The sequence below is a fragment of the Eretmochelys imbricata genome, chromosome 2, assembly GCF_965152235.1.
Source record: "Eretmochelys imbricata isolate rEreImb1 chromosome 2, rEreImb1.hap1, whole genome shotgun sequence".
Classification (NCBI taxonomy): domain Eukaryota; kingdom Metazoa; phylum Chordata; order Testudines; family Cheloniidae; genus Eretmochelys; species Eretmochelys imbricata.
In genome coordinates, this window is record NC_135573.1 from 89942559 (window position 1) to 89956213 (window position 13655).

Sequence of the window (13655 nt, forward strand, 5' to 3'; positions counted from 1 at the left end):
AGAAATAATTCGTAATGTCTGCAATCTTGTGTTTTATAATAATTAAAAGAAAAAGAGCGATCTCTCTCTCTCTCTCTCTCTCACACACACACACACACACACACACACACCTTTTATTTTCATTTTATTTACAACAGAACTTCCAAACTGAAGCTATCTGAATGAATTAAAAGATGAAATGCCATACTGTGCTTCTCTCTAATCTCTTGAAACGAACACTGCATGTATACTACAAGGGTCTGGTTAAAAAGCAAATTAAAAGTGTAACATCTCATCCCTTGCTCCTCAGACAAGCAGATCGAAAATTTATAGCTGTTAATTTCTACTGTCAATCTTAATGGTTGCTTTTGTTCCCTGCAAATGTTATTTCAACATTTTAGAGTAAAGCAAACATTACATTTTTGTTGATCTAAATGATTACTTCTCATCCAACAGATTATTTACTGCGGCAACAAATTTGAAATCGATTAAGTAGTACTCCCTTTTTAATACAAAGTAGAGTTAAGCTGTGGAATTCACTGCCACAGGATATTATTAAGGCATATATCTTAGCACAAAATCAAAAAAGGATTTAATACTCAAAATAAAATAGTAACCGTAATGCAACATTAAGGTTATGGTTTTTGCACTACTCAAGAAAGGAAACAAACAGGCAAAATTCTCAAAAAAAAAAAAGGACAATTAATTCAGCCACACTGCACATCCTAAATGTGTTTAACAATAATGTATTAAGAGACATTTAATAAAATCAAAAATAGAAACTACTACATTTGTGCAAGATGGCAGCTTAACATAATTCAGCTTTTTCATTTTCTGATTTTTGAATGCTCAAAATCATAACCTGATTCATATGAAAGAAAGACCAATCCCCACCACCTGGTGCCCTTAGCACCAGAATGAGGCAAGTTCAATGCTGACTCAAAAATCAGAGTGATACGTTCTGTGTTACCAGCACTACTGCCAGCAGCACCTGGGCTTTCTCCAAGTACTGCCCAGGTTTGACCCTGCTTAGCTTTTGAGATCTGAAAAGATCATAGCTAGGCTTGGAAGGATTAGATTTTTAATCAGTAAATGCCAATTTCATCATACATACAAACCAACAAAAAATAGTTCCATCAATAATAACCAAAACTTACAAACCCGCAAAGTAAGAAAAATGCTGCCTCAGAACTCATTTTGATTTAAGCATGTTTACTTTGTGTATATTGCCATGTAATATTGACAATTTGTGTTTTAACCGTTATAGCTTTAACTTTTTGAATCTAAATATTTACTGTAATTAAATAATTATTGTCTGACACCCCCAATTTGAGCCCCCCATATTTTCCCACAACTGTGAAAATGTAAATAGATAAAAATTGGGGGGGGGACTTAAAAATAAACATTGATGATATCCATTGAAATTGTAAAAATAAATAAAAATTGAATCCTGCCAAGCATAATCATAGCATGAAGTATTATGAATATTGGAAAAGTCAGTGCTATAGAAAACTGGATAATTTGGCAACAGAGGATAAGTTGGGTGTGGGTTATGTTATAAATATTGACGTGTCTGCTGTAGCACCAAAGGAGAAACACATTTTAGTGTTTAGTGGTTTAGCAAATCATATTTACAGAAATGCCTAAAATCATGGGCTTAATCACATAAACCACATACATACCATAGATAACCTTTTCCTTTAGTTAAGGCTTTTTAATGTCATCCTTCGTTGTACAAATATGATTATCCACAGAACAAGCACAACAAACAACTAAGTACGGTACTTAAACATCTAAAGGGGCAATTAGGTGCCTAAGTCCCCCTTGTGAATTTAGCCCTAAGTCCAACATTTAGGTGGCATTGGCATTGACTCCCCTAGGCACCTACATTTCTGTTGATGGGCATGTGCAAAGCTGCCTAAGTCCTGACAGTACCAAGCTGCTCAGTGGTTAAACCCCAGCAGGACTCACAAGCTAGCCATTCCCTTCGTCTTTCTCCACAGCGAGGCCCAACCCTATAGGAGCTGTCAGAGTACACCTACCCTGCACAGAAGACAGAGTGGTGGTACCCATGCCCTTATGCCCAGTGGCCTGGTATTTAGGACACATACCCAGGACAGGGGAATCTGGAGTTCAAATCCCTCCACTACCCAATTCAGAGCAGAAACTTGAATGCAGCTCCCCCACCTACCACTGGGCTATAAGAAATTCTTGGGTGGGTCTCTCTCTCAATCTGTCCTGTTGAACCTGCTCTGCTTGGTATGAAATCCTTAAAAAGTTACTGAGCCAGACAGCAAGAGAGAGAATGGCTACTGACCAGTGACTAGGACATTCATCTGGGAGGTGGGACTCCTGAGTTCAAATCTCTGCTCTGAATCAGGCAGAGGAGGGATTTTTTTTTATCCCAGTCTCCTATATCCAGTGAGTGCTTTAAGCACTGGGCATGCAGGGGCACCAACAACAATTTTCCCTAATTTTTTCTTCAGAAGAGACTGACGTAACTTCGACATGTAACTCCACAAGAAGGGATTTACAACGATGACCCAGGCAGAGAGAGGTGCCCCCCTCTAGCCCAAAGTTATGCACATAAGTCCCTGTAAAGAACAGGACTTAGACCACACCTCTCTCCTCGGCATTCCCTATTAGCTAGCATAGGCAGCTCCCCACTTACCATGCTGGCTTCTGTGCATCCACTCCTCCTGGGTTGTATTGGGAGCCTAGACACTGCTCCTCCTGCGTTGTTTTGGGAGACTAGGTGCCTCAGGATTGTGAATTCCCTAGGCAGCAGGCCACCTGGAAGTTAGTGCCCCTTACAGACCTGCCAACAGTCCTAGGTTTCATGGTCCTGTCCTGTTTTAATGCCCAGAGTCCTCCGTCCTAGTTGAAGTGAACATTTTCCACGTTTGGGGCCACCCAGAACGAGGGCAGAAGGGGCAGTTTGCCCCTAGGCTCCACATTTAAGTGTGCCCCCAAACTAAGTGGCATTTGGCTCTGCAACCTCATACACTAGGTTGCAACCCCTCAGGTTTGACCTGTCCACCACTCCGTCTCCATTTACAGAGGGGCGGACAGGCCAAACCTGAGTGGCACAGCATCCTGCTTTACCCATGTGAAACTTTGGGAGCTTTGCCCCTATGAATCTAGCCTGAAGTACTAGTCTAGACTATTGCATGGTATGCCAGAGGTTACTTCCTTCTCAGTGAAAGGTTGAGAGCCAGGCATTTCAGCCTCACAAAGACCTGTTGTTACCATGAAGGAAGGCAGAGGAGAAACTGGAGCTCAAACATACACAACTTTATGCCTGAAAAATGTTTTAATATCCAACATTTGTCATAAGGAAGGAGGTTATTCTTTGAAATCTCCCTCAGATAAGATCCAAATAACTGATATTCTCTACTGATAGTCTTTTTTAGCACTGCCAGCACTTCTGGGGTATTTGCCTGCTTTTGCCAGCATCTGCTATTCATCTGCTCCAACAAATGACCCAGCCTGGCTGCACTATAAAATGATGATTTTAGTGCTGTAGTAGTTCAGAGACTGTTGAACTATATCCACCAGCTGTTAACTTACAATTTTTTTTGTGGGACTCAGATATTTGGAATTATAGCAGACATTTTCAATAGTATATAGAAATGGACCCCAGCACAAGGGGTCTAACTACAGCTGTATTAATAGTACTATTATCTTCATCCACCCACCACAAGAAAACAGTGTCTTATCGGTTTCCAAAATATGTGAAGCTCTGCCTTGCCATGCTGTGCATTGCTTGCTCTGATACACAGATAATCAGAATACAGTCTATATTTTCTGCTTGTAATTTAAACGCAGAGAATGAGAGTCCTGTGCATGACATGATCATAACTAAAAGTGAAGTCTCTAAAGAACTACAACCCACAATCTATTGTGGGAGTTTAGGTTCTAAATAGGTCTGACCAATGTATTTATGTCTGAGAGCTCAAGTATTAATAAACAAATGGATTTTTATAGTTCCATTCAATTCAGAAGGTCACTAGGCAGGTTGTCCTCAACCCCATTTTTATTTGCATTGGCATACACTTTGCAAAATAACAAGCCAAATTCAATCTTCGACAAATGTGAACAGAGAAAAGAGAACAACAGAACTGCCTTGTACCCAGATCATCATTAACTGTTTTTAGCTTTCCCACTGATTTCATTCCCAGTTTAATCTCATTCATTGAACAATTCAACTTGCTTGGAAATTCCAAGTTTTTCATAAATCTTGTCAAGTGATTGACAGGATCTACTTGGCCTATTTTAATCTTCTAAATGAGATGGAATTTGGGTAGAATTTATTAAATATTTAGGGATTAATAACTGTGGTGTGTGTGTAGCAATGTAACTGTAAGGGAGAGGTAATGATTCTATCACGTGTGTGTGCTGCACCTTTAATTGAAAGGGCATGCTGGGAGGCAATGTTGTGAGCAAATTCAAGATGGCTGTTATATCACGACCACCACAATATACTCTCTTCCATGGATATTTTGTTAGTTTTTCTTATGTTTGGCTTTTCATTACTCTAAAATAAAAGTAATGCAAATTTAAAGCAATTTTGCTCTTTTCACAGCGTTGAAGAAATATTGCCCCGGCAAGGCTACAGAAATATATATTTATTTTCATTGCTAGCTTAACCCAAGGCTTGAACCTGCTCCCATTAAAATCAATGACAAAACTCCCACTGATTTAACTGAAGCAGGATTAGCCCCATCGGTGTTGAAGCTTAAAACAAAAACAAACCAAACATACATTTTAGGGTCTCACATGCAGTTTGGCTGAAGTGGCTTCTCAGTGACATATCTTTCTTATGCTACTTAAGTTCCTCAATATTTTTTGTTGATCTGATTAATACAATTTATGGGTATGCTGGGAAAAACCCAAAAGTAAGTTTTAAAGTGTTACAAGAAGACTATGTTAAAGAAGGGGTTACGTGGAATGTGTGTGTATACTGTCAAGCTGAATTTTTACGTTGGCATCCATCACCAGACTATGTGAGCACCTCCCAACAATAAAAAGAATGACAATTATGTCTCTCTCTTCCCTGCCCTTGAAGTCTTTAAACAACGATTTGAGGACTTCAATAGCTCAGACATAGGTGAGAGGTTTTTCGCAGGAGTGGGTGGGTGAAATTTTGTGGCCTGCGTTGTGCAGGAGGTCAGACTAGATGATCATAATGATCCCTTCTGACCTTAGTATCTATGAATCTATGAATCTTCCCTGCCCTTCCTTGGTACATCAAAAATGATTTTATTGCTATTATGTGTCACTGTAATGGCAATAAAATGAATAGTTCTTTTCTTAATATCTGGATTTTTCTTTACCAAGGTGACTATGGAATAACTAGCAGTGCTATCATTTTCACAATTTAAAGTTCACTGTAACTTTGAAATATTTTGTTGTTATCTTCACAGCATGTCATCACTGACATCATCTTAATATCATAACTATGATGCTATGAACAGTAATGCATAAGAACTGTTTTGCAATCATCTTGACTTTTTAACATTACCTTCACAGGTTTGCATTTATATAATTTTATCTTCAAAGCATAACATACCGTACAATCCAATTTTCAACAGCTATTCTCATTCAAAGTAGTGGGAAGTACTGTTTATAAATTAATGGCATGACATGGTCCATTGACTTGCCTCAATCATATCAAAATTTTCTAGACTTTCTCCATATTTCTTTTAGGGTAACCCAAGGAGTAATAAACAGATGGTCTCATAAGGGATCGTTGTATTCTGAAACACTTGTTAACACAGACTATTAAATCATTTTAGCAACTACAGGAACAATATGAATAACTCAATAGCGACTTGTTCTATGTGGTTCCCTTGTCATCAAAGCAAAATGAAGCTATAGGATAAAATTTCCAAGACTGCCTAGGTGATTTAGGAATTTAAGTCCCATTTTCAGAGGTGAGATATCCCATTGTCCATGTTCCTAAGTCAATTCTGAAAAGAGGATTTAAGCACTTTTGACATGGTTACCCACAATGTTATCTTCACATACTGAAAAAATAAATAATCTTCAAAAAATCATTATAATGAGTCTCCATGATTATTTGAATGTAGAATGAGAATTGTAACAAAATTATGGAACATAATTTATGTTAATTAGAGGGGAAACTCCCAAAGTTAAGAAGTTTGGTTTGGATAAACAACCAGTAATGCCTAACTGAAAAAATCTGACCCTCTTGGGTCTACAAGACCTGACAGAATGATTTACAGACATTCTTGCTTTTGGTCACACCAATAATATCACAAAAACTGACATTCTAGCAGCTTTTCAGAGACTTACACTTTTCATCCTGACCAGAACCCAAAAGTGTGGAATTATAATTTATCCAAAATGATTCAGCCACAACTAACGTATTATTTTAGCAAGAGAGTGAGCGCACGTGTGTGAGCGAGCAAGGGCACACACCTAATCCCACAGAATTAGCTAAAACCAAAGAAAGCTGATCTCTCTAGGTAGGTTCCTTCAGCATCCCACTGGAAACCAGATTATTTTATTTTCTACAAAACTAATTAAGTGTGCGCAAAGTAAAGCAATTGGAAGCAAAACAGAGAAAACTGTGGTTTACATCACTTTCAATTTTGTGGTTTTTAGACTGAGATGTTTTAGACAAATTAATTAGCACAAGGTTAATTTCATAATTAGCCTCTTAAAAATTCTGAGGTCTTACTGCAGAGAGAGAGGGAGAGAGAGAGAGAAAAACAACATTCTGTATATAACAAATTAACTTGCAATATAAAATAACCATTTTATGCTGATTCCAAGATAGTTGGCAGAATTAAACAATTATGCATTTTCAGTGCCGATGCCATGGGTTCTCATTTTCCTTTTCCTGATTATTTTAAACACTAGTAACATTATACAATAAAATATGATATGAACAGTCTCTTACTATAGAATATTGCACTTAACTGTGAGGAAAGTTTGAAATCTTTGGGGTTACAATGAGTTACCTTGTATCCAAATCTGCCATACTATACAGAAGTGTTGCAACACTTCACAGGCCAAAGGCATATTATGGCAAATTAGTAGTGACACACAGATATGGTTGCATCAGAGGTTTCACCATCCAAAAATCTTTCATTTTCATCTTTGAGATTCTTGTCTTTAATGAGAATTTTGTATCTAATATGTATCTAAGACAAACAAATGAAATAAATACTACTATATACAAATCACCAACTCTTTAGAAAACAAACAAACACAACAACAAGAAAAACACAAGTTATTCTTTTCCCCTGAAAATATTTGGACTTATGTGCACGGTGCAACACACTGGTTTTGGCATTGCTGTCCTTGCCCCCAAAATATTAATTACACTAATACATAATACTATTTAATACATGGGAGACACTCAAACATTGCAGCAGTGTATATACATTTTTAAAAAAGTAAAGTTAGATAACACTAATTTTTCAACTTATTATGCAAATGTTTTAAATATATAACCACTAACAATTTGGTGCATCTGTTATGTTATTTCCTCAATCTATTTAGATTATATTTTTGACAGCAATACATGTAATCAGATAAGCAAGTTTCACACTACTCTATTATGAAAAATCAATAAATCCAGCTTATCTAACCATGCAACAGTTAAATATTGATTAAGAGAACAAACTATTTTCCTCCTTTTTGTATAACTGTACAAGTACTGCTTAGATTGGGCTAGGAGGCACAATGAGTCACAGCACACTCGCCCTTCAACTCCAGATGTGTGGGTTAAAAAGTCTGTTTTAAGGCACACAAGTGAACATCGCTTTGGCATTAGAATTCTAGTGACGATTGTCCAGAAGCAAATATAAGCTTCCTCATGGTTGGGGACAGATGGTGGCCTTTGCTAATGAACAGGTGAGGACTAGAATAGCAGAAGTGTGGTGAAATGAAGTTGAGCTGTATTGGCAGCGTCTCACCTTTATGAGAACTGCATTCACATTTTATAACCATTAAAACATGCACATAACATAACAGATTAGTTAACACACCAAGCTAATATCCTATTTAATGTACTTCCTCATCTCCAACTGAGCAAGATCACTGAATCCAAAAACTGGGATCTAAAAAACTTTCCACTACCTGAAATCCAAAAATCATGCCTTACATTTTTATTTGGACATTTTTCCCTTGCAGCTGAATGAGATATATAACTATTAGAACTTCTCATGACAATGTCAATTCCCATCTGTTGAGATACTGCTACAATAGTAAGGCACGTTTTCATTACAAGTTACCAAAAATTATGATGGCAAAATGATTCTGAGACAAATCTATTCAGAACACATGATGCAAAGAGGGTAGCAAAACCAGACCAACAGAATGTCATCATTTCAATGCGAGGGTTAATGTTACTGTGTCAGAATGGCTGCTCTGTGCATATATGAAGTTTCCATTATTATATCAGTTTATTCCTCTCCCCCAAACTTGCAGTATAACTTTTCTGCTAGTTCTTCTTTTGCACTCCAAGGATCACTTGTATATACCACACATAAGTGCGGCCACCGTTCTGTCTTCACGATATTCTCCAAAGACTGTCATATCACTCTGATGTATGTGTACACACACATTTCTAACATTATCTACAGCGAATATATAGAAGTAAGGGAAATGTGTTCACACTTCACTGAGGTCTTTGAGGTCGTCTTGACTAAACATGAAGATCTCAAAGACAGGGTTGGCCCTTGAGCAGCTGAGGCCCTCTGTGAACACTGAAACAGAAGATTACATGGCTGATTTTCCAGTGCCTTGTGCCATATGTGGACATGTATACCTGTGCAAAGGGAAGTGAATGTCAAAACCAGTTTGAACAACAAGGAGTCCTTGTGGCACTTGAGAAACTAACATATAGTCTCTAAGATGCCACAAGGACGCCTCGTTGTTTTTGTGATACAGACGAACGCGGCTACCACTCTGAAACCTAAAACCAGTTTGACTACATCTTACACTCACTTTTCACAGGCATGAAGGACAGCACTAGGTGGGAGGCAGTGGAGACCCAGGCCCTGTGGGGGGAGAGGGGGGTTAGCACCAAGGGAATTGGAGGCCTAGGGCTCCCCTCACTCATAGATCAGACGAAGCACAATTGTGGTGATCTAGCTGATACTGTGGTGAGGAGCAGAAATAGTGCACTTTGTGGGAGAATTTGAAACCTTCACCATTAATCAGAGGAGGGGCATGGTAGCGGGATCCCTTCTTCTTCTGAAGAGGAGTGCTTTGCTTCAGGTGCATTTAAGACCACATTTCCTAGATATAAAATAAAATAATAAAACCAGCTCCCAACAGCAGGTAGCTCTGTGCGACCCCCCCCCCCCACTCCCCCCCGTTGACAAAAGGTGGGGAAAGCTGCCTGAGTGTTTGGTGGAGGAGGCTTCGGGAGGATCAGGCGCTGGAACCCATCCACTAACCTTGAGAATCTCATCTCGCTCTTTGAACAGTTGCTGGCCCAATACTTGGGAGCGGCTCCGCTGAGCAACCAGAACAATTAGCGGGAAAGTCTGAGGAGTTCAACATCACCGGGATTCACGAAGTCTGGGGAGGGGCGGCGGCAGGGACCCTGGGGCTGCACCTGCTCGGCTCAGCCTCCTGCATGGTCCCTTACCCCCCCCCCCCCCCCATGCCCAGACTCTCTGCTCCCTGTAGGAGCACAGGCCCCTCCCACGTGCGGGGCCCATCACTGACTGCAACAGGAAACGAAAAGAGGGGAGGAGGGGGCCGTCGTGCTGGCTGGGCAAAGCTGCTCCCCTACGGCAGGTTTCTCTGCAACCCCGAGCCATTGGGGGTGCAACAAGGGGCTGACTCCCAGCAAAGCCATTGCTACCCAACTGAGAGGGGTGTTAATTGCAATGCCGGGGGACTGGTTAGACCGTTAACCTCGGAGAGTTATAACCTCCTGGGAGGCACCGAGAGATCAGCCCCTTAGTCCCGAGGGAGACTCAGCTGGAGGCGAGGCGGGGGCGTTGGCAGCTGCGGGCACTGGGGACCCCCCTCCCCCGCCACTGGGACCCAAAGCGGGAGCTCGTCGAGATCCAACTGAGTCCCGCGCAAACGCTGCCGCCGCGCGCGCTCCTTGGGCAGCAGCGAACCCCCGGGAGCCGCCCTCGCCCGCGCAGCTCGCGCCTGCTGCAGGCAGGGAAGCTGCGCGGAGCTTTCTTCTGCGCCGCTAAAGCGGGGGGTGGGGGGGCAGCTGCCTGCAGGCGCGCCTCTTCTCCACCGGGTCGTGGGGAGCTCTCTCGCGCACCTACTGCCCTGGATCGTCCAGGGCGTGGTTGTATTTGGACACGGTCAGAGGCTGTAAACGGGAGCTGCCCTGTAGGGGTGCTGGAGGTTTGCCTGGGGTGGGTAATTGTCTCTTTCTAACGGTCCGTCTCCTGTCCCTCCGCCCCCCTTTGAAAACATAGTCGATGCGCTTCGGAAAGCAGAAAGCGGTCTGACTGCTGCGGCATCTCGCCGCGCTATGAATTTGCAACGATTTACCCCCCCCCTGCCCCCCATCCTCAGTTATGCGGAGGTGTTTTAACAGATCCCGTGCGGCAATCCGGAGTTACAGTCCTCCGCAAAACTTCTCCGTTTCCCCGCACCTGAATCCTAAGTATTTTTGGAGCAGGACATTAAAGTCCTCCTCCTAGTGCCCTAGTCCGATATGCCCATGCCTTATGATCGCACAGCTGGCAAAAATGTAAAACAAGCGACTGCCTGTCAGATCCACAGTGAACTTTAGAGAACAAGCTGTTCACGTCCTGCTGTTGGACATAATTCTTCAAAACGCGGCGCAGTGCCTAAACTGGATGTGTAACTGCAGAGCTCCGGGCTGTGCAGAATGTCACATTACCTTTGAAACGTGGTCTACTCATACCTTAAATGGATTTACCCCAGCCTATACACATATCTGTTTGCCGTGGGCAAAATACAGTAAAATATTAAAGAGACCATTGATAATACTGAAGTGCATTTTTGGTATGAATACCACGAAAATCCTGGTGACGTTTCAGTCCCACTATATTTTTGTAGTTTAAATAAAATCTGTCGCATACATTTAGGCAATTGATGGTAAATTAATTGATTAAGGCTAAATCAAAACACCATTTCCGAGATTTGTCTCATTCATTAACTCGTGCTTGGTTTATCATCTTAAATCTCTTTCTTTTTTGGTAGATTGAGGTTAGCTTTTTCAGTTCTATCTAAACCGTAATCGTGAGTTTATTCAAAGTTTTATTTGCAGGTTAAGAGGAGGACACTAACCCATCTACCAATAGCTGTTCATTACACTTCTAAATCCCAAAATAATTCATTTTTAGGTAGCTGCCTGTTAGTAAAATGATTTAATAATTAAATTTTCTCAGAACCCATTAAACAAATTAGTCATCTACCTCTATCTCAAACATCAGTTCCTGTTATTTTAAATCTAAAAATAATTTACTTTTTCAAAGGATACTGAATTCAACAAAAAGGAAAATATAAAATGCCTAGAACGAGAAAATATCTTATTAATATTTTTGCACCGTCTGTTGGGATGGGGAAGGAAAGTACAGATTTTTATACACTAGAATTTTCAAGTAAAATGATACAAGGTTATGTAAAGAGCTGTGCAAATCGCAGAGTACTGTACAGTATTTCACTTGACCAGTTCAGTGCCAGTGATACAGCCACGATTATTATCCTCGCATATTGCATGAAATCAAATACACGTGGGGTATCTTGAATTAGTTGTAAACTGCCTCTAGCCTGTCCAGTAGAAAAATGTAAATTAGGTGTCAATGAGCTGCAGACATGAAAGTTTGTGGGGAAAAAGTAATTCCAGAATCAAAAACATACAGAAAAACACAGAGGGGATTTCTGAAGCCCATGCACAGAGCATCTTAAGAAAAAAGAGGAGGTAATACACTGATGGCTGCATTTCTAGAACAACGATTGCCAAAGAAACACGATTTCATTTTAAAGGTAAGGCGTTCAGAAAAGTAAAGCAGTTTTACAATGATATGGATACCTTTGGAGTAGCTGCAGATAAGAACAATAATTTAAAATTAACGCCCTCTCCTCCCGCCACACACACTCAAAGCAAAATTCACGTACCAGCTACTAGACATATTGGAAGTAGCAATCTGAAGATCAATCCACACACCACTTCTGTTGCCATTGCTTGGAGATCTGACTAGTTCGAGTCTTGATTCAAGAAATGAGAACAATATTTGCTTGCTGTTACGACAGGTACCACTTCATAACTTTTAGGTCCACCCTTGCACAGCGCTAATGCAGTTTAGCATGGTCTTTCACCGGATTTTCTCGACCTGCTGCAGATTTCTCACAAGTCCCTTAACACCTTTGGAAGAGCCCATTAAATACCGAAGCAGCTGGATTTCTGGTGACTTCAGTTGCAAGACGCACGGTTTCTTAGAGAAGCCTTTTTTTCTTCTTCTTACTGGAGAACCATTTTGTTGTGCTCCACATCAAGAAAGGAGAACCAGCATTTTAAAATTAAATCGCACTCGATCGGTTCTGTTATATACCAAAGGCTTTGCTCTCGCTCGCTCGCTCGCTCTCTGTTTATATATCCGACGAGCGATGTGAGTCACAATTCACAGATTCCCAGACACACTAAGGACTCCAGCCACTTTCTTCCAGCTTCTGACCCGTAGGACCCAGCTTGTCGTACACTGAGCAAAATCATCCCAAGCTGCTAGGTTGCTGGCATTTTGCATCCTTCTAAAATGACTGGCATGCTTCCCTCCGCTGGTGCATGGCCAGAGCGCTGTAGGTAGGCAGAGGGGGAAGTAGATCGCCTCTCCCGCTCCTGCCGCGCCTGCTGTCTGCCTTGCTGCCCCTCACCGAGGCTCACACACAGCTGCAGCGGTGCTCTTTGCCCACACTTCTCCACCTCAATGAAAACTTTGCGAGGCCCCGCCCCTGCGGGGGGACAGGCCGGCGGAGCAAACAGGCGGCGGAGCAGGAGAGGTCTGCTCCAATAGGAACAGGCGTGTGGGGCAGGTCTCGCTCCGACACAGAGCCCGAGTTAGAGGCATAGCAAAGGGAGCTCGCTGCGGGCGGGCCAGCTGCAAGCCGGGGATCCAGAGCCTGCTTACTCTGCGCCGCCGATCTCCTCTCTCCACCTCCTTCCTGCTCACGTCACCTGTGCTCGCTTCTCCTTCAGTGCTATTTTGAAGACACCTTAGATATGTGACTCCCGGCGTGATTAATCATGCAAGTCCCAGCCACACACCCACCACAGGAGGCTCTAGCGGGAAGGTCTGCCCTGCATTTAAGATCCCTTGCGGGAGCTGCTGCAATATGTACCGTATTCGCTCCAAGAGGCATTTTAAAAATTAATGACAGGTTTGTCACAGGCAACAGTGGTTTGGTTTATTTATTCCGGGTACTTCCGTGCATTTTTTACTCAAGCAAAAGCTATATAGACTGCCTCAGGAGTTATTCTTCAGTTAGGAAGGCAAGATGTTCTCAAGGAATAAATATAAATTTAAAAGTTTACTAATGTAAAGGGACACTGGGATACACACAAATATACGTAAGTGCTGGAACTAGGGGTGCAGGGGGTGCTGCCGCACCCCCTAGCTTGGAGTAGTTTCCATTATACACAGGGTTTTACAGTTGGGTTCAATGGCTCTCAGCACCTCCACTATATAAATTGTTCC

At 41.7% G+C, this 13655-nt stretch overlaps 1 protein-coding gene across 1 annotated transcript in view; it reads right to left on the bottom strand.

The window, feature by feature from the left end:
• PIEZO2 (piezo type mechanosensitive ion channel component 2) overlaps positions 1 to 12155 on the bottom strand; it is a 454981-nt gene extending 442826 nt beyond the window's left edge. The window contains exon 1 of the mRNA XM_077808692.1: positions 12082 to 12155. Coding sequence (XP_077664818.1) covers positions 12082 to 12145 — 64 coding nt within the window. The 5' untranslated portion in view covers positions 12146 to 12155. The remainder of the gene's footprint in view (positions 1 to 12081) is intronic.
• Between the last annotated feature and the right edge of the window lie 1500 nt (positions 12156 to 13655).